The 20947-nt window shown below is 39.5% G+C and overlaps 1 protein-coding gene across 1 annotated transcript in view; it reads left to right on the forward strand.

Annotated features, from left to right (window-relative positions):
- Window positions 1-20947, forward strand: part of LOC146185377 (tetratricopeptide repeat protein 21B-like) — a 23671-nt gene continuing 2724 nt past the window's right edge. Inside the window, exons 1-36 of the mRNA XM_084606326.1 lie at window positions 1-101; window positions 165-294; window positions 405-515; window positions 614-678; window positions 775-876; window positions 959-1041; window positions 1618-1803; window positions 1899-1983; window positions 2504-2602; window positions 3255-3447; window positions 3576-3673; window positions 4342-4449; window positions 5221-5313; window positions 5387-5516; window positions 6024-6181; window positions 6823-6943; window positions 7017-7114; window positions 7940-8178; window positions 8961-9033; window positions 9120-9230; window positions 9840-9892; window positions 9984-10072; window positions 10286-10412; window positions 10989-11054; window positions 11139-11241; window positions 12117-12227; window positions 12309-12390; window positions 12959-13109; window positions 13193-13354; window positions 13677-13737; window positions 13831-13965; window positions 14738-14851; window positions 14937-14990; window positions 17241-17297; window positions 19269-19389; window positions 20699-20766. Coding sequence (XP_084462452.1) covers window positions 75-101; window positions 165-294; window positions 405-515; window positions 614-678; window positions 775-876; window positions 959-1041; window positions 1618-1803; window positions 1899-1983; window positions 2504-2602; window positions 3255-3447; window positions 3576-3673; window positions 4342-4449; window positions 5221-5313; window positions 5387-5516; window positions 6024-6181; window positions 6823-6943; window positions 7017-7114; window positions 7940-8178; window positions 8961-9033; window positions 9120-9230; window positions 9840-9892; window positions 9984-10072; window positions 10286-10412; window positions 10989-11054; window positions 11139-11241; window positions 12117-12227; window positions 12309-12390; window positions 12959-13109; window positions 13193-13354; window positions 13677-13737; window positions 13831-13965; window positions 14738-14851; window positions 14937-14990; window positions 17241-17297; window positions 19269-19389; window positions 20699-20766 — 3864 coding nt within the window. The 5' untranslated portion in view covers window positions 1-74. The remainder of the gene's footprint in view (window positions 102-164; window positions 295-404; window positions 516-613; window positions 679-774; window positions 877-958; window positions 1042-1617; window positions 1804-1898; window positions 1984-2503; window positions 2603-3254; window positions 3448-3575; window positions 3674-4341; window positions 4450-5220; window positions 5314-5386; window positions 5517-6023; window positions 6182-6822; window positions 6944-7016; window positions 7115-7939; window positions 8179-8960; window positions 9034-9119; window positions 9231-9839; window positions 9893-9983; window positions 10073-10285; window positions 10413-10988; window positions 11055-11138; window positions 11242-12116; window positions 12228-12308; window positions 12391-12958; window positions 13110-13192; window positions 13355-13676; window positions 13738-13830; window positions 13966-14737; window positions 14852-14936; window positions 14991-17240; window positions 17298-19268; window positions 19390-20698; window positions 20767-20947) is intronic.

A 20947-nucleotide genomic window follows, 5' to 3' on the forward strand; every position in this document is an offset into this window, starting at 1 on the left:
CGCCTAGCAACAGAAGCGAAATAAGCACTGCTTTGTTTCGGTTCCGAGCTGCTGCAGAGAGACGGTGCGCAATCATGAGCGAGCCAGAGTTGCTTTTAAAGGTGATGCCTGGAATGCACAATTAAACAGGACACTCTAAGGCGCCGCAACATTATTTCTTGCAGACCAGGATCCACTATTACTGCCGTGAGCAGCACTACCGTAGCATGCAGCGCGCTGCGGTGGAGGGCCTGAAGCGGTTCTCAGGAGACCCGGTGTATCGCCTTTATTTTGGAATGTCATTGATATTTGAAGGTGCTGAGCGTTCCGCTCATCTTTATTTTTCCGCACTACCTTTATTAACACTTTGTTGCACTTGTAATTATCAGTGTCCAAGCTGTGACAAAGACTAATGACTTGTACAGGTAGGCTTCAAGAGGGAATCCGAGAACTGGACGTCGTTAAAGAGAGTAAAGATGTTGCATTGGGCGGAATTTTGGCGCTCATCTTTGCGCATAGGAAATGCAGTGTCATTGGTGAGTACGAAAAGTCGGGTATAAATGACTTGTATAGCTTTATTATCTGCACATGCACTTTACCCATCTTCAATATGCGCCCTATTACATGCACCTAGATAAAGAGGCCGTAGCACAGCTCGATGCCCGACTGAAGGAGACAAGAAAACAAGCAGGAGAAAAGGTAATTTCTTACACACATCATGCATGGTTTTGGATCACAAGCTGAAACTGTTCATGCTAATTTTGTTATGAGCACATGTTTCAAAATTGGTTGCAGGTACTATACTATGCTGGGCTGTTTCTGTTTCTGACTGGGAAACATGACAAAGCAAGGGAATACATTGATCGAATGCTAAAGGTGGCACCACCCACACGTGAAGTGAGCCTTAATTTCTCTTGTATATATTTTTTCTTTTTTCACCGTAAATTTATTCAGTGAACTCTGCTGCTTTTGCTTCAAGGGGCTGATATTGAAAGGATGGAATGAAATAATCAGCACAAGGGACAAGAAGTCTGCAATTCAGTATTTTGAGTCACAAGGAGTGTAAGTTGTATCACTATATATATAGTCCCCTAAAATGGTGTTAACATTACTGGTGTCGCCAGTTCTCCATATTCTAATTTCAGTTTATGCAATGCATGGAAACTACCATTTTCACAGAAAGTTTCTTCCTTGCAATAAACATATGTATATGCACCTCTCATTTGTTCTTCAACTATGCACTTTAGAATGGAGTCATATTTTGTGTGCCATATCTAAATACAGTACATTAAGCTGAGGTGCATTAACTATAAATAGTAAAGGAACCTAACTGAAATTAGGAAATGCACAAAGCCACAATTAGTTCAGAATACCAAAGCACTCATTCTTAACATTATGACAGAAGTATTAATGTGCAGAAAGACTAAACAAGCAGATGGGTTAAGATGAATTCAAACTAAGAATTGAAAGTCATCCAAGGAAACCGCAAGGAAAATTTTGTCAGTGCACATATTGCCTGCTTATTTACTACCCTGTCTTTCTGTGCAACATTTTCATCTAACTTTATCACTAATTAATTAGTCCAAAATTCAAATTTCACAGTAGTTGTAAATAATAATAAGCTTGTAACTTATTCAGGGCAGTTCCAGAAGCCCTCTTTGGAAAAGCTAAATGCTTTGAATGTGGTGGAGAACTTATGAAAGCCTTGGAAGTGATCAACCAAGCCGTTGTCCTGTACACTGGCTTCGTCCCTGCACTACTCGAAAAAATGAAGCTTCACCTTGCACTCTCGGACTGGGAACAAATGGTGGATTCATCCAACAGGTGAAGTCGTGCAACAAGGCTCAACTCTCAACTCTCAGTTATCAGAGTAAAGAGGCGATAACCTGTAATGGTAATAACTTGTTTGTATCTACCAGGTGCTTGTCACAAGATTCAAAATGCATCGATGCCCTGCTGCACCTGATCCTAAACCAAATATGCAAAAATGGAGACTTTAGAGAGGTAGGCATTGAAGCCCTTTTTTAAAAAACTTTATTAATAATATCTGACTGACACTCATTTAAATAAAACAAGCCGAAGCCAGACTCTATAGTTTGGCAAAATTAGAGAACTGAGCAATGACAGGCTGTTATAAGAGATGCAAGATCAGAAATTTGGTTTCTCAGTTGGCCTTCATGATTCCTCTGATATCAATGAGCTGGTGAACTGATGAAGACAGTTACATAAATTTCAAAAGATCATCAATCTTTAGCTGTTTAATGTACCACAGATATTGTTACTGAAAAATAGAATTCACTCAAATTGAATAATCACCTTTCACATAATTAGGAGTTTTACAGAACTAAAGATATGAGCCATTCAGTTATATGCTAGTGAATTTATAAGTTTCGCAGCAGCTTTTATCTCATTGGGTGTCGTAAAAGTAGTCCATCAATTTATATTTTGATAACATATGCTCATGCAGTTCAGCCTAAAACTGCACTTTTCCCTCTTTGAATGGTTTCTTGTTGTGCTTTTCAAGGCTTCTGACAGGCTATCGGAGATTGTCTCACTAATGGAGGTGCTGGAACCGACAAATGGAGTCTTGTATAACAGAATAGCTCAACTGCTGTCAAGAATAGTAAGTGCCTTGCACCTTCACAAAGCACACCATTAGGCTGTGCAGGGCCCAAGTGTACTAGCAACTGCTATTATGTATACATCGCTATCAATAGCTTCAGCTGAATGGGAAACAAAAGATTCTAGTCACTGATTATATGGCTCACATAATGCAAGGATTGAGTGCTATTTTTATGTATAATGGGAATTCGACAAACGCATTTTGTTACTACTTGGCTCATGCTTTACTACTGCCAAATTACATAAAAGATATGCTGTACGTCGCTAGTAGATTGAATGAGTGAGACTCATGTGCTTGGCACTTGTAACTATGCCTCCTGGTAGCCTTGGATCAAACAGCAAAAACAGCCAGCGATTGCAGTCGCTGGCTGTAAATTTTTTCACCTGACCTTAGTAATCGCTGACAGGTCACTTATAGTCTAATTTGTTATTACTGATAAACAAACTTTTGTAGGATTTCTAAACACTCTGTACTTATGTCAAAATTGCCCATATTTCATTCGCTTTAAGTTGCAAGGTTTGGATTGAACAATGCATGTAACCATCAAATCAGGGTTCCATTGGGCTCTGCAGACAAACTTTGTGAAGCTTGACGTTTTGGTAATGTCAACAATGTTAAGTGACCTGCACTATTCTTTTTTAAAATTGGACAGAGTTCAAGGCAAAGTTCGATACTTATGCACACGCAAGTGTTAGTAGAAAAGGCGTGTGCCTTGCAACCAGCAAATGCAGACTACCTGGCAGAGCTTGGCTACCAGTGTATTCTGCAGAACAAAATCAAAGAAGCAGCAAAGCACTACAGGGCTGCTCTCAAGTCCGATGAGGCCAGCATTGTTGCACTTAGTGGTAAGTCCTCCAGATCACATTTAATTTTGCTTATCAAAGGCATTCTTTGCAATTATAGTTCACAGACAGCATAGTTATGTCAAAGCGAGTCAAAGCCTTATGTATGAATGACACTTTCCACAATGCAGGTATTATCTGGTGTCAACTGCTGGAGGGTCAGTGTGACGTTGCTAATCAACAGCTTGAACTAATGAAGGAAATCCACAAGACATCCAGCATGCCTTCGGTTGGTGCCAATACGACATAACATTTCACTATTCACAATTTCAAGCATTCTTTTCATACACCGCATTCCGCAAAAACCTATCAGTTTGAGCATTTGTCTTGTATGCCAGAAATACAGGGCTCAATCCTCAGTACTGTGGGTTATAACTATCTTAACAGCTGTAAGCATTCTCTTGTCCTGGTGCTCAGCTTTTTTGGGATAAAATTTGGGATAAAATGCTTGATGAAAGGGTGTTTGACCAACCCCCTTTGGTGAATTGTTGACGTACCGGAGCTCTAAATTCAACTTGTACAGTAAAGCCCATTTGTATGGTTAAGCACTCTATTGACAGATTGTAGGTCTGCCAAAAGAAAATAGTTACTCACAGATTGTAGGTCTGCCAAAAGAAAATAGTTACAGCATACGTGGCTACAACATGACACCAGTTTGCCGTGAATACTTCAATATGTACACTGAAACACAATACTTAATGCATGCAAAATGAAATTCCAATTCTTGCGGACTGATGTCTCTCTTGAAATTAATGCCAATTGACAATCAAGGTAAATCAGCATGACTTAAATGAATGAAGAATACTGTTTCTAGACTTGTTCTGTATATATGCTTAGAGATGAAGGTTGAAATTGCCCTCATGCAAATTGGGACTGGCCTCTTAATTGTCTCTGCAGGAGCTGCTGTACCTGTGTGCCCTCTGTGCACATAAACTACAGCAGAAGCCAGAAGAGGTGCTCACTTATTTGGGCCAATGTGTGGACAATCACTACACAAAATTAGAGGTAAGCGCTCTGTACTGAAAAAAAAAAAAAAGGTAAACATTTTTTTATGCATCTAGCTGAAAACATGTAAAAATGAAATTACCATGTGGCTTAGCTGGAGATAATTGTGAGCTGCTGTGAGCTAGCATAGTTGGCTGTTGTTCTTTGGTTTATCTTAGCTTTCCATGGTTTTTCTTGATTTGAACTGGCTTACCTCCGTTTACGTATCAATATTACACACACTGCCCAAGTTAGGCAGGAGCGAATTAAATAAAAAACTCTGCTTTAACCAAGCTGTACAAACGAGCCCACATAGCCTAGGAATAGCTTGTCTGACTTGAGATCAAGGGCCCCATTGGTTTTGATACCAAGCTTAAAAGTTGCTGCCCTAATTGGCAGCTTCTGCCAATTTGGCTATAACATGTTGCCTCATTATGTCACACAAACTTCCAACACCAAAAAAAGGGTCACTGTTGCATGGACATGGAAGCATTAGACACAGAAACAATGGCTTACTGTCAGTGAAAGTCTCAGCTAGTGCTAATGCACTAATACAAAACCCACTGCTGCAAGAGTCAGGAGATTTCGGAAAAGCACGCAATTAACTGCTTATAGCCACAGCCAGATCAAGAGCCTGTTTTAACGCACAAAAAGCCTACCTGACCCATTAATAACTTGGTGACTAAATTCCACTACAAATCATAGACGCATAACATATCACTGACAGAACAACCAAACCAAAGCAAGAAATAGTTACTAACTAGTAGTTTAAAATGCTTCTCACTGACCTAGGGCTTACCATTGGGAGTGGAATACCTGCTCATGCTGCACCCAGACTTCATATATGAAATTGTGAAGCTCTACTTGCAGTATGCTCCAGACAAGGCAAGTGCGCAAATATGCCTTAAATTAGCTATGATCGTGTACAATTATGAATAATGCATGTTTTACATTACAGCCCGTTGATTCTGGACAAGCAATGCCAGAGCCACTCAAAAAAAGCCAAACGGTACTTCAGCCAGTTCTCAGGTGCTGTCCTGGCTCTGTAGAGGCAATATACTTGATGGGAAAACTCAAGTATCTTTCAAGTAAGGGTGCTATCCATGCCGATGGTCTATATTTTCACTGTTAGCTATTTGCTCGAATGAACGTGAAACTAAAAATGGATGATTAAATAAGTAAATACTGTGGGTCAAATTCTGCACCAAGAATTTCCTAGTTCAGAGTCAGAAAACAGTGTTGTCCATTGGCTCTAACAGCAAATTTAGATGTGGCTGACTCAAAGGGGAAAAAAATATAGAACAGGAAAAGAATCTTTACAAATTACAAATTAGAAAAAGTAGTGCTCAGACTACTTTTTCTCAGACTAATATCAAGACTCTATCCAGTCCAATGTATTTGCCGTTTCTCCAGTGTTTCATGTAATTCACTCCAATACAGTTTTGTCTGGCTATCTAGCTCATACAGAATGCTCTTAACTCCACTGCTCCTAGCAGAGTAGCACTAGCAGAGTAGCAGGCCAGATTTGAATTATTCCGGCCAACCTCTGCTGTTCCTTTCAATAAATCCATCTATCTATCTATCCACTGCTCCAGATGACCTGGTGGAGGCGCAGTCACTCCTTTCAAAATGCACACAGCAGTATTCCAGCTTCACAAATGCCCAATTACTGTTGGCACAGATGCACATCCATCAAGGAAACATCAAGAATGCCAGCCAGTTACTGGAAACTGCACTCAGCTACGACTTTGAGGTAGGACTCTGGAGTCTTCAATTTGAACGGCACAGCCTTGTCAGTGTTTAACATTCAGAGTACATTTCCAATACTGTTAAAGTACCATACAAAACATTACAAAAACAGTAACAAAAGGGTACTGTGAAAAACTTTACATTTCTAGCATGCTAATGCTTAGTTTTGTTTGACTCACAGAAAGTGGTAACTTCTATGCTTTTGCATTCACGTATTGTGAACCTTGAAAGTTGCAGGCAGAAATTAATTTAGTTCATGTTAATGCACAGTGATGAAACTGCTAGTATATGCATTGTGCTGACATCGTTTATTGAAGGTAGAGACAAAAATTCACTGAACTAACCTGTCTTCTTTCATAAAAATATCAATTCTGGGATTTAATGTCCCAAAGTGACATGTGGGCTTTGTGAGATGTCGTGCCATAGTGGATGGCATCGGATTAATTTAGAGAATCTCGAGTTCTTTAACATGCACTGACATCGCATAGCATATGGGTGGCTTCTAAATTTCGTGTCCATCAAAACGTGAAAACGAAAACCAGCATTTAACCCAAGATCTCCTTTTACAAGTGCCGCAACTCCTTTTAAACCAGAGTGCCAGTGTAAAAACTTAAAATGGTAAAATGGTCTCAACCATTTTGCTAGGTCAGGGAAAAGCCCATATTTCACATCATCAAGGCTAAGATACTGAAAGAACAAGGTGAATTCCAAGAGGCTGTTCAGTTACTGAATGCGGCCATGGCGCTATGTGGTCCATCAGGGTCAAGTAAGTGAAGTGCTATATGCTTTGTAGTATGTGTTAATCCATCTCAGAGTTAAGAAAACATACATTTCTACAGCGGCATCCAACAAGAACCGCAAGCAAGAACTGACTTCAAGTGACAAACTTTCCCTGTATCTTGAACTTGCCGACGTATACAACAAACTGAATCAGCAGGTAAGCATTCGAGAAATAAATAGTCAGAGAAAAACAGTTTCCTGCATCAGCATTACAAACACACTTGCCTGATTTGTCTGGAAGATTTTAGCTCCAGAAGGATTGTGACTGTTTTTAATTTATATGAAAATGGCAGAGATTAGAAAGAATATTAGGTTTATAATGCTTAATGCTAAGGTTAATGAAGGCTGATGCTGCACAGCCCGCTAGTTCATACTTGAGTAAATCTCACCCACAGTCGTCTTTCAATAATTAAAATTCAGAGGTGGCCAAAATCTTGTACAAATTACCAAAAGCCCTTTTTGAACATTTGATGTTGATTGGATTAAATTGGCTGTTAAAATTTAACAAGTTAAAATTAACTCATATGTAAAAGAGTCCACATCTCAGTAATGTATACTCTTTGTAACAAGTATGGAACTCAGGTGGTTCACACATATATATAAGCCTCATAGTGGGGCTCCTGCACCGTTTGTGGAAGCCTTATATATTTTAGGGGGCAGGACTGAAAATTTTCTTACCCTTGGGAGATTTGGAACGCCGGAGATATGTACAAGCCAAATGGTGCCGCTCAGAAGCAAACACCATGGACTTCAAAAACTTATGACAAACGGTATTCGATGATGCAACTTTTTTCCTGACTCTTGCTCAAACCAAGATGGATGCTTATTGAATTATTTAGTTTGATCCTTGTTGGAATTTACACATCATTCTTCACACTGATTCAGAACAGAACAATAAAAAGGACAATTACTTGAGTCTGATGTCATTGAAACTAATGTCATTGATGTCATTGTCCTGCCCTTGTTTTCAACACTTGACCAGCACGAGGCAGTGAGAGTGATGCAAGAAGCTGCGGAAGAATTTCGCGGCACGTACGAAGAAACTCGTGTGGCCATTGCAAGCTGTGAGCTGGCTCTTGCTCGAGGAGATGTCGAAGAAGCTTTGACCCTCTTAAGGAACATTGGGCCAGACCAGCCTTACTTCCAGCAGGCACGGGAGAAGATGGCTGACATTTACCTGAACTACCGAAAAGATCCACGCCTGTATGCCAGCTGCTACAGGTATGTAGTACATTGCACATGGTAAGTTAGATGAAAGCAAGTAGCACAGCTTAACAAACTGGAGTTAATAACAGTGAAACTTCACTGCACCACCAAAACAATTTACAACACAATTACGAAAAACCTATGAAAGTGTGAAGGCGAAGCTGTGATTGCGGCCGCTGTGTAGACATTCTGTATGCCACTCATATGAAATACTTAGATCCTTTGGTAGTGATGATATTTTGAATTTTATAGTTTTTACAAATGCAGTTTACAAGTACCATAATATCTTAAAGTCACCTTCTTTTCCTATATGTATCCACTACTTTTGCTTTGTAATTAAATAGCCTGGTCTGCAATTTGGTTAAGTACACGAAAAAAGTTCATAAGGTCAGCAGAACTCTGAAATAGTCCAAGTCCCAGGAATGTGCTTGGAACATTATACAGTCTCAGGTCACTATGCCTCCACAGGACTGTAAAGCTGGCTACGGATGATTCGAACTCAAAGAATGCTTTTTAAGACAATCTTCTGATTACACTTCATGCTGACAGGCTCAAAGTACCTCATTTTGAAAACACTGGCTGCTGAAATTGAGCAAATTCAAATTATTTAGGGTTTACTGCATACTAATCTTGTCTTTTATATGAAATAACCGAGACTCTGAATGAACCTCGTGAAAAAGATATAGCCTAAAATAAAAAATTACACTGAGTTAATGTGTGCATAATTAAAGCCACCAATTTGGAAAACGAGCACAATAGTACAACCAATATAATAAAACTTTCTCTCAATCATACAGGGAAATCATTGAGAAGTTCCCAGTCCCACAGTCATACTTGATGCTGGGCGATGCCTACATGAAAATACAAGAGGTAAGACTTGGCTGCACAAGTACTGTATGTCTGGAACAGTAACAATCTGTCTGAAGCAATGCCTCCCTCTGGCCTCTTAATTTTAGCCAGACAATGCCATCGGGGCATATGAGCAAGCTCTACGAAAAAACCCCAAAGATAGTGCAGTGGCCCGAAAGATTGGACAAGCACTAATCAAGACACACCAGTTTGAAAGGGTAAGGTCCACAATAATTATCACTAACTGTGCGCTATTTGGCTCATTACTGCCTCCTACTTGGAATGCTATAGCTTATGATGCTATATGAGAATGCTATAGTGTATGGCTTACGATAGCAGAAACCTGAAAGCATTAGCCATTTGATGATGCACCAAAACAAAGTGTTTTGTTTTGCTACATTTGCTCTGTCTGTTGTGAAGCCAGCAGCATTTTTTTTTTTCTTTGTTTTGCCCTAATACTACTAATATGATGCTAATGACCACATTATTCGTTCTAGAAACTTGTCAAAAGGACGATGTTGGTGGGTACTTACTCAAACCTGTCCTGCAACACTACATTACTGCTCATTGTCAGTGCACTGCACCATATGTCTCACTACGCTTTCAGTCATGCAGAGCAACAACATCTGCTGCACAGGTCTGGCACCAAATTCTGTCATATTCTAGTTATTCATCTTTCATTGCTGCTGTAGTCTACACAAAGCGTACGCTAAAAAGGACTTGTAAGCCTTGGGGCAAATGCAAGCTGGTTGAAAAGGCCTCGCATAAATCTGTTTGCATGGACAAACTTATTCTGAGAAGTGAAACTGAATGCGTGCACATTTCAGGCAGTCACATACTACAAGGCAGCTATCAAGGCTGGTGGCCAACCCCAAATGAAGTGAGCCTAACTTACCATGAATTACCAATCAAATGAAGCACTGCAACACAGTTTGCAGTGGCTGGCTATATTTCTTGCTGCTTTTTGAAAGGTATGACTTGGCTGAATTACTAGCAAAGGTGAAGCGGTTTCAAGATGCTGAGGACACTATCAATGCTGCCCTGGGAATACTTCAGAAGGGTAAATATCCACCAAAGCAAGATTTGATTGCCTAATGGCGCAAGAAAATATTGAAACCTGTGTACACATCTGTACGCAAGAGCTAAGCAGACTGTTTGGTTTTATTTGGTTTTTGGGGTTTAATATTCCAAAGAGACTCAGGCTATGAGAGACGCTGTAGTGAAGGACACCGAAAATTTCTGCCAGTTGTGTCTCCTCACATATGCCCTTTAGAGTCTGACCTCACAAGCTTGCAATGGGAATCCAAGTTCTACTTGCTGCTTGCTCAAGTTCACCAAAACAATCACAAGGACGATGCAGCAGTAAAAGACCTCAACAAAGCATTTGAAGCACAAAGCAGGTAAGTGCATATGGTTTACAACAGCCTGAGAAGCACTGCACCATTTGTAACACACTCAAGGGATATGTAGTATTAGTTTCATGTAACTCATATATAACATTCCAGAATGTATCAAAATAATGCCTGGTATGAATGCAAGTCATAACAAAGATTCCTAAGTTTTAACCTTAGAGCACAAACGCCTTGTGTTTCATCACCCCCTTAGCCAGGAATGAGACTCGTAAACCTGTTCCCTGCAGCAGCAGCAGGGTATCATATCCGCTAATTAATATTGGCACGCTGCCTGACAAAAAATTTTTTTGGTTTGCATGACGCGCGTCTTGCAGAGCAAGATACATGAAAAAAGAAAAAGTAAAATATATCAGAGTCACTGAAATTGCTAGCAATAAGGAATTATCACTTATGCTGTAGCTATGCAGTGATGGTACAACTCACAGAAAAAACTTCAGAGAAAAGCAGCAGAACTGTGTTGAAAAATCTTCCCTGTCACGTTTGTTCCACTATTATCAAAAAGTACATGCATATATATCACCGAAGAGATTAAACAAAGTGCACGGATTTTTTTTTTTTTTTCAGGGTAATGCTTCGTGTTCCTCAGGAGCAACCAGACTCCCTTCATGAACAGAGGCAACTTGCAATTGTGTACGCTTTTCTCTTTTCCTAGCCTCCAGTGCTGCTCATTCTCTAAGAATCCAATGAAGTGAATCCTCGAAATTCATGTTTCAGAATCTGTAAAAGCCTTGCTGAACAAAGTGAGCTTAAAAGAGATTATGTTCCAGCAGCAAGGTTTTACAAGCAAGCCCTCAGCTATGACTCCAGTAACGTCGAGGTAAGCTATAGAAATGCCAAGATGTTACACTAAAAGCACTGTAACAGCATTCAGATCTGCTTTACTGAAGCCATTGTTACGGTACCCTTATCTATCGCAAGGAATAATAACATCCAAATTCTACAAACAAAAACCATTCCGAAAGCCCTTGTAACTACACAAATATTTCATGTAATGATATGGTTATAGTTAACAAAGAAAAGTGTGTGTGATTTGGCTCCACTTCTTGCATACAAAGCTCAAGGTTTTTCCGCACCAGTGATCTTGAAATCACATGCCTAACCGCATAACTCGTTGATCAGCACGTGCGCTTAAGCGTGTGACTCGCTCGCTCACCAGGTATGCCTAACCACGTGACTTGCAGTTCACCTGATATAGCACAGGAGCTGCTGGGTACTCCACAGGGCTATGGAAGAACCTGTTACAGCTACTAGTCGTTGGTATAAGAATCGAAGACAGCAGGCCAAATCTGGCCAACCTGCAGATGTTGTGCACCGTTTAATATTTGTACATATTAAAAAAAAAATCGTGGTATATGCGGTGCGACCACGACCTAATTAATTGTATGTGTCCACCCAAAGTGAGACACATTCCTTTCCACGAAAACTAACTTAAAGAAAAAATACGGAAACAAAAGCACAGAATGAAAAGGCGATGTTACAGGAGCTATCGTGTCTATTCTCAAGGTGAAGCTTGAGCATTCCATTAGTTCAAACCGTCAAACCATGTACAACCTTGATAAACCATGTTTAAAGCAGCTTTTGCTCGTATTGCTAGGTTCAAGCCATGCTTAAACCCCCACAATTTTTATAGTCCAATGAACAGCACCAAAAATAACATGTGCATAGTAACAGTGCTTACAAATGGTTACTCAGGTCCTTCTGGCTCTAGCAAAGTTGGAGATGACCTCCAACAACCTTGAGCCAGCAAAGCAGTACTGCAACACAGTCCTCCAGCTTGAAAAAGAAAACGACACTGCAACACTGGTAAGTGGTAGCAAGATACAAGTAGGAAGCTACCAGTGCCACTGCAAAAAGCATTTCTCCATACTTTCTTCCAATATGCAGATGATGGCAGACCTGATGTTCAGAAAAACAGACTTGGAGTCATCCATGTTTCACTTCCAACAGTTGCTCGAGAGAAAGCCAGGTTAGTGAATAAGGATGCTTGCTCTCTTTGGCTTCGATCTACATGCACGGTCCAGCTCATTTATACAGTAGAATGACATGCAAGTGTTTTGAGCATGACCATACAATTACCACAGCGAGGCTTTCTGAAAACACTCCATTTCTGAGGACACTTGGAAGAAAATTTAGTGACACTGTACCAGTACTTAAACTGCAAACAGAGAGGCAATTTTGCATACAAGTTTGCTGTTTTACCTTTTAATATTAATTGATACATTCACTCACAGGAGGTCCCTCTGATGGTTATTACCTAGGAACCTCCTTCTGTAGAATTTTATTGATGTGTTTCATATGTACCTCATGAAAACAAATAAAAACTCAAATCAAACAAAGCTCTTACCACACTACCAACATATTGCATAACAGCTCATCAAGCACAGCCCTAAAAGTAGGAGGAGAATGCTATCTCTCCTGTGGCTGCCCAGTTTCAAGTGTGGCCACATTCTTTGGAAGTAACATAGTTATTAGGAGTGTAGATTGAAAGAAATAATTCTGGTTAAGTCTTCGCTTAAAATGCGCTGTCATTACAGACTATTACCCTGCACTGGCAAGACTCATAGAGGCTATGAGGCGCCTAGGAAAGCTAGACCAGGCCGAGCACTTTCTCAAGAAAGCTGGTGATATTTTGCCTCGCTCTGGGGCCAATGGAGGGTACTTCTACTGCAAAGGGCTTCACGAATGGTACCATTGTTTCAACACAACCTGGCAAACCAAGCAAGACAAAAAAACAACTTGACCTAATAAGCATTCTGAAATCTGTCCAGGTACACGGGAAACCCAGCCGGGGCTATGAAAAGCTTCAACAAAGCTCGTTATGATACTGACTGGGGCCTCATATCAACGTATCACATGATTGAGATATGCATCAACCCAGACAATGAAACTCTTGGAGGTGAAACTTTTGACAACGGTGGCATCGTTGCAGGGTGAGGCATGCAAATACAGGCTTACAGCTCATAAACATGCAACCACTGCTTCTATAATTTGCACAATATACTTTTAGCCATACCACACCGTTGCTTTTGTCAGAGCACCAATAATATGAAACGAAAGTTATTAATGACATTCAAGCGAAAAATAAACATAAAACTGTTGAAGGATACAGACAGGGCTTTTACCTAGATATAATGAACTCGTTGATTTTTAAACCTGCGTTCATGCCAAGTGAAACTGTGTGCCTGTTTATGCTTTCAAAAACCTGAACATACAGAGATGATGTAAATGTCAAAATGAAACTTTTGTTCACAGAGAAAATGCAAAGGTGGACTACCATGAAAGTGCAGTTCAAACTGCGGAAAGGCTTCTGAATGTTCGTTTTTCCCACTTCTTGCATGCGTCGGAAACCTGAGTGATGCTATTCCAAAAAGTAAATTAAATAAAGGTTGTTTTTCCATTCCCATAGGAGCTCAGACCAAAGATGGCCAAGGACTCAGATTTCCGACTGATGAGCAACTTTGTGCTTCTTGCCAAGAAGACAAAGGCTGACGCTGAAATCGCCTTGAGTGAATTCTTACAGTTCAGCTCTGAAGAAAGAAATGTAAGGATAGTAATCAACCTGCTTATACAATTCTGACTACATAATGACATGTGAAAGGGCTCTTCCTGCAACATACCCAAGGCTTCCAAAGTGAATATTGGACAGATTATGAAGCCAGAAGATGCAAAATTGAATGATATAGCATTCCTTTTTCTAGCAGTATCTATAGCCACAGAATATCAGTGGACAAAAGGTGATACCAATATAGCAGTGTTTAAAATTTGCGAACAATTCAGCTTAATCATAGAAACCGGCTGTTTAACATGAACTGTTTATATGCAAAGCAGCATATTTCAGAACTTTTTGTAGCACAAATGTGTTTTCAGACCACAAAGAATACATAGTTCCTTGTTTGTTGTTAATATAAACACTGGAACAAAAATTTTACATGTTTAGTATACTCTATTATAATTCTAGTTCTATTATTACATTTGTTTTGATGCTATGTATGTTTCTGATGAAACAAATGTCTCAGTATTTCACAAATAGATGGCCCTTAGCTTGCTTCAAAAAACAATTGCTTCCTAGGTTCCACATTTTGCACTGAAAAATACAGGTTTCTGTGGACTACAGAGCACTGGGGACCTCAATAGACAGTGTCAGCCCTTAGCTTCCATCCAGGTTTCATGTAGAAAGGTTCACAAACCGTGAAATTGCCAAATAGAGTCATGAATAAATGTAGCTTAGCAAATAGTTCCGACTACCAAATCAATAAAAGTGTCCATACCAAAACAACACGAAATTTTATTTACCCCTCTCCTCTCTGTCCCAGAGGGACCATGTAGGTGCTATACTGGGTATAGCGACAGCACAAATGATCCTGAAGCAAGTTCCTAGAGCCAGAAACCAGCTCAAGCGGGTGATGAAAGCACCTTGGAACTTTGGGGTCAGTGGACACATGACACTCTCTGTCTGTCCACCAAAACAAAAAGAAACTGCCCCCAAGTTTTGCTGCCATTATTTTTTTCCAGGATGCAGAGTATCTGGAGAAGTGCTGGATTCTTCTTGCGGACATTTATATTCAGGTAGGCTCGCCTCATGTAGAATAGTAAGCTCAATCAAATCTGGTCATAAATGAATTCTACAGTTCTGAAGGTACAAATCGGATCACACTAAGTAAAATACACTTTAGTTCCAAAGAAAAGCTGAAGAATTTATCACTCAAAAGGCCATTTGTCTCCAATACCAAAGAAATACTTCTGCCAATAGTGTTGTAGCAATTACTATGACATATTTAGGTCGACCAGAGGTATAAGACCTACTCAGCATACATGAGTGGACACTGCTCAGTCACTGCTTCTAACAAGTAGCAGACATGGGAGTTTGTTGAAAATATACGAAACTTAGCTTACACTATGACAAAACAAAGTTTAAAATGAGCTAATAAAGTGACAAATTACCTTTTCTTTTTTTCGGTTAAAAAATGTTGTCGCCTTGTTGGCAGAAGAAAAAAAGAACCGTGTAAGTGCGCTGGCAGACTGACAAACAGGGACTTCTTTTCTGGAAGATATGCTGAATCGAACATGAATAGAGTACGAACAAAGGGAATAAATGCCTTCGAATATTGAATCTAATACTGAATACTTGATCAGTGAAGAACAAAAATTAAAAATTAGAAAAGAAACAGCAAACACTGTTTGTTTCGTTTATTTCAGAATTCATGTGGCGTTTGTAAGTAAAATTAGAATTGCACAGAAGTTTATACCCTATTCAAAAGTCTAATACATATTTTATATAAGATTTTGCATACCAGATTTTTGTACAGGAAAGACCTGCATGAAACGAGGTGGAGCTATACTGCAGTAGGATGCCGAGACCCAATGACAGAAGGGTGTGCATGTGCTGTTCGCTTGCAGAAATAAATTCTGGGAGCACCATCTCTCAATGCTGGCTACTTGAGAGTAGAAAAATGATGAGCACAGTATATCCCAAACATTAACAGTGCAGTCACTGTAGGTAGAGCTGTCAAACTTGATACGCACAGTGGCTGCACTAAAGATGGCGCAGAAGGTTATTAAGGAGATTCTCCTGATCTTCAGATGTATAGATGCATCTTCATTCTTCACTCACATCATGCTGTCATTCAACTACCTGCCTCCAAGTGCATCTAAGTCACCAGCAAGTTTAGAATTATCATCCTTCTACCTTGAAACTGTACCTATGCTTTATTAGTGTGCTTTCACTCATTACATCATTTGCTTTCTTCCGAATAACGTGCTTCAATGTCACTTTGAGCACAAAAAAATGTATGCCTTCACCATTTGCCAACAGAAGCAGCATGGTGTTCAAAGTGCTTTGTGGAAGGCTCTTGCTTTGCAGATCTCACCTTTGGTACCTTCTATACAGACGTTCGCGTTAACCTTGACATGTTTAGGGATGACTCTACACAGGCTTTAAAGAATGACTCCAAGAGGGCAAAACAAAATTTACACAAAAACTCAAAATTTGCTTCTTTATATAGTGCCAAAACTCCCTACAATGAAATTTTGAATGCGAGTGAAGTTAAACTAGGGGCTTGCGAACTAGAAATAATAATGTTATTTAAATGCATCAGCCATGAAGCAGAAAAGGCAGCTCTAGAGCACACACACTCATGGCTATAAAGCACATCTCAGCAATCAAATTCATCTCTTGCCTTAATTGGTGAAAGATTTGTGGTATATTAGTATATATGCATATGCTGGGAACTGTTGGCAGTGCACTCATGCATAAATGCCAGAAGCCTTCATATTTACTCTACTTGGCAGATGAGAAACGCTAAAACCTCGAAGACTGTTCCATATCATGGCCATGACTGTACAGCTAGAAGCAATATGAGAGGGAACACAGGAGCATATGACCTTGGCCTTTCGAAGAGCGCTGCCACTAACAGAAAAGAGCAATGGGTAGCACGAGGGGCATGCTCGGAAAGAGCAGCCGACCAAGCTTACTTTTCATGCGCCTTTACATCTGATTCTGATCACCTGTCGGTGGCAGCGCTTTGCAAAGCATAAAGGCCACACGCTCCTGTGTACCCTCTCATATTGCTTCTAGCTGTACGTCCTTGGCAACAAAACACTGTCATGTCTATCTCCACCATTTGCCTTTGTGACTCTGATAACCACCTATTTTAGGTGCTCGGCAGGACACCTGGAAAAACAAAGTGGTACGTAAACAGAAAAAGAAAATTAGCTATTCATCAGCAGCAGTACTAGTCAGGGCTTTACAACAATCCTGATTTGTCAAGAACAACGTGGCACATTATAGCTTTCTTGATGTACTTTCATCTGTTGCAGTCCGGAAAGTATGACATATCAACAGATCTCCTAAAACGTGCCCTGCAATACAACAAGGTGAATTTATAAGTTTTTTTACCCCTTTCAATGAAGCAATAATATGAACAAATGACTGGATTTACACATGCTGAATTTAAAAGCCTAACCTAGTGTAGCCCCAGAATAAATACCATGATAATAATATTAAGATACAACAAGTAAGTAGAATTGACCACGGCCAAACGTGTTATCCAAATTTGTGTAAAACCATGTGAAGCCAAGTCATACACTTGTTTGTCAAGTCTAAAGCAAGGTTGGTACTTTATTTGCTTGGGTGACCACATGCACCTGACATGACAGTCAAATTTTAGTTCCATACTTAAGAAAACATTTATCAAGCTTGTTTATTTAATAATAAACGTAATAGAATAAATAGAAGTTGGCCTGTATCAAAAGACCACAGCACTCGGAAAAGACCACAGAACGAAATAGAGGTACCACCATCACTGGGCGATTTTAAAAGTAGAATGCATGCATCGACACCGATTCTCTGGCTCGGATCACAAAGGAACAACTGTTTGCTTCAAAATGTCAGGGACCAGTAATTTTTGCTCAGGATGTAATCAGCTTTAATGGACTGGCAGATATATTATTGAATCCAATTTTGTCAATGATAAACGAGTATTTTGCTATAGAAAAAATGTCAACATAGCCAAGAAAAGCTAGATAGCTTATTTCTACTGAGAAAAAGATTGGATGGAGTTGAACTCAGTGTCCCTTTAAGGAGGTTAATAAGCCTTTTTGGTATTAAAACCTCTTAGTACAGCTGGCTTGGTTTATTTGCTCCCACCACCACAAAATGGATTATGTGGAAAAAGAAAAGTACTTCATGATGAATGACATTGCTGAGGCACATTTGCTATCACTGTGGCGATTTTGCATTAATGCTACAAAAATAAATATAGAAAGGCTTAGGTATGTTATAGCTAACTGCTTTCAAAGGGTAAAGCAGTTAGCATACTACAGCCTCATCAGACCTAAATTAGAGCATGCTTGCACAGTGTGGGACTCTCACACCAAGAATATTGAGGCATTAGAGAACATCCAGCGGAAAGCTGTGTGCTTCATCTTTTCAAAATATCGCACATCTTACTGTCTCTCCATTATAATGAAAGAAAATTGCATCAAAAAATAGTAAACACGAAGAAGACATTAAATTCCTATTTCTGCTGAAATACAAAAACTTGCTATTAGTCCTGAACCTAACCTTATGCCTCTTACAATTCATCCAACAAGACATCATCATGTAGAATCTTTAACCCCATATCAAGTACAAATTAAGGAATGGAACAATCTGCCTTCTGATGTGCTTATATCCGTTGATTCCAGTGACAAATATTTGGCCTCTTACCCATAGTCGTGTTTAATATTTATGTATATTTTTTTGCTTTTTCTTATTAGCATTGAACAAGTCTCGCTGTAATTTACTTGTCACTTATGTGTCACGTGGTTGTAGCGATCAATTCATATTCCACAATACTGTATTCTTTTCGCTCCTCGTGCTAGGGTCCAATTAGGGTCTGCAGTATTTGTTAAATAAATAAAAATGAAACTATCATACCATGATTCACAAATATTGGATATCCTGACATGTGCAGCTTTAATTTAAAAAAAATGCCAAAGATGCACATTCAAAATTTTAGGTCTTTAAAAAGGCAGCAGTTTCCAGCCACAACAAACAACTAAGATTCCTTAACTAACAACTACCACTACCGCATCAAATTCCAATTCTCGATGTCAAGGCTGCATACTATTTTCTACAAAACACAATTACGCACAAAGTGCACAACTTTTTGCCTCCAGGAAGGTAAAAACAACTGCATGGAAGATAGAAAGAAAAATTTTCCTGAAATGAAGTAGTACTGCATTGTTGTTCTTGAGCAAGCCATTTAAGTAAACAGATAACCCTAATGCTATGCAAATAAGCAATGACTGTAAGTGTATCATTCCTTAACAAAATCTTTTCCACTCTCTTTTGTATGGCATCAGTCCTGCACCAAAGCTTACGAGTACATGGGTTACATCATGGAAAAAGAGCAGAGCTACAAGGACGCTGCACAGTACTACGAGAGCGCTTGGAAACAAGGAAGCCAGAACAACCCTGCCATCGGTAACTTTCTATACAATATCAGCCATGCAATCCATATACAAAGTCTATCACTGATAAGCAGCAGTCAAAATGTAATAAGCCAGCAGTAATGCGATGGGTAGTCATAATACGCTACATGTAATAAGCATTCATTCGAAACGTACCGCATTTTCCGGTGTAAAAGTCACATTTATTTTTCTTATTATTATTTTTTTTTTTTTTGTGAATAAATCTTATACAACAGTTAGACATCTGTATGAAAAATGATGCACCTTGAAGTAGATAAGTTTTAAAAGATATCAATGTGTAAAACAGCAAAAAGTCAGTTATTTTTAATGTTATCTTACAAACAGAAACACACAACCTCGCTGTAATAGGAGTGAATGCAGCGGCAGCTCAAAGCTTGCACCTTCACCGCAATCAGTTCGACTGGCTCAGTGACATTACAGACAGTTTTGACTTCGATGTCACATTCACCTGACTGTGTGCGCTTTTTGCATCGCTCTCACACAACACGACGTCGCCTGCGATACGAAGAAGCTATGATGCAAAATTGAAGTCTCGTGCTATTGATAAGGTATTGGCAAATGGGAACCAGGCAAGTAACAGCTTGACTTGGGTGGAAAAATTATGTATGACTGACACTAAGCCGCAAGAATGGCCTCGTCAATAAGGCCAACAAAAATGGCCAGGCTCAGGGGAGAAGGCATGCTGGCCAAAGTTTGAGAATTATCTGCACGGGCCCACATTTTCATCCCGCTCTTTAACGAAGGGATTCTCGGTGCATTTCTACAGCACTTACAAAATGAACACGTGCTTCTTATACACCAGTGCAACTTGCACGCGATTTTTCTTTTTTTCCCTGAAGAACTACAGTTTGCGGGCGGTCCCAACTTTTACATTGGTACACCTTACTCGACTGAAAAATATGGTAAAACTGGAGTTCGAGGCGTGGGTGCTAATACTGCTTTACCTCATAGGACTTGTTTGAAAAAGATTATTCTAGAAAATTTTCTGCCATTATACAAGTCAGCAGTGCATCAATATCCAGAGAGATTACAAGCATTTAAACACATCTGATTCTTAAACACTTTGAAACAGGGAGGGAAGAAAAATTCGTTTAAATTACACAGGGTTCACATTAAGGCACCATTTTCAATACACCTGGTTGGGAAAAAAAGTGTCAGTTCAAATAAAACATATGTTTGAGCAAGCTTGAATTAATAGGGTTTAATGTATGTGTCGTTTGAGCTTCAGCTTCTAAAAAGTATTGTTCTAGATGTTATCATACAGCCTACAACTTTATTCAGCCACTGTCATTTTTTTGCAGGCTACAAATTAGCCTTTAATTACCTGAAGGCTAAACGGTACACAGATGCCATCGACGTATGCCATGTGGTAAGTGAAAAGTTTTCATTCTTACAAACCAAGATGGCAGCCCATTTAGTCCTGCTTCATAACATTACGGTATATACATGGTGTTTCAAGGAAGCCCACCACTAATGTTTAAAATAATGCTTTTTGAGCTATGAAGGCAGCTTGTATGGCACAGTTGTACCAATATTGGCAGACATCAAAA

Source organism: Amblyomma maculatum, chromosome 6, assembly GCF_055883805.1.
Source record: "Amblyomma maculatum isolate TAMU_Amacu chromosome 6, ASM5588380v1, whole genome shotgun sequence".
Lineage (NCBI taxonomy): Eukaryota > Metazoa > Arthropoda > Arachnida > Ixodida > Ixodidae > Amblyomma > Amblyomma maculatum.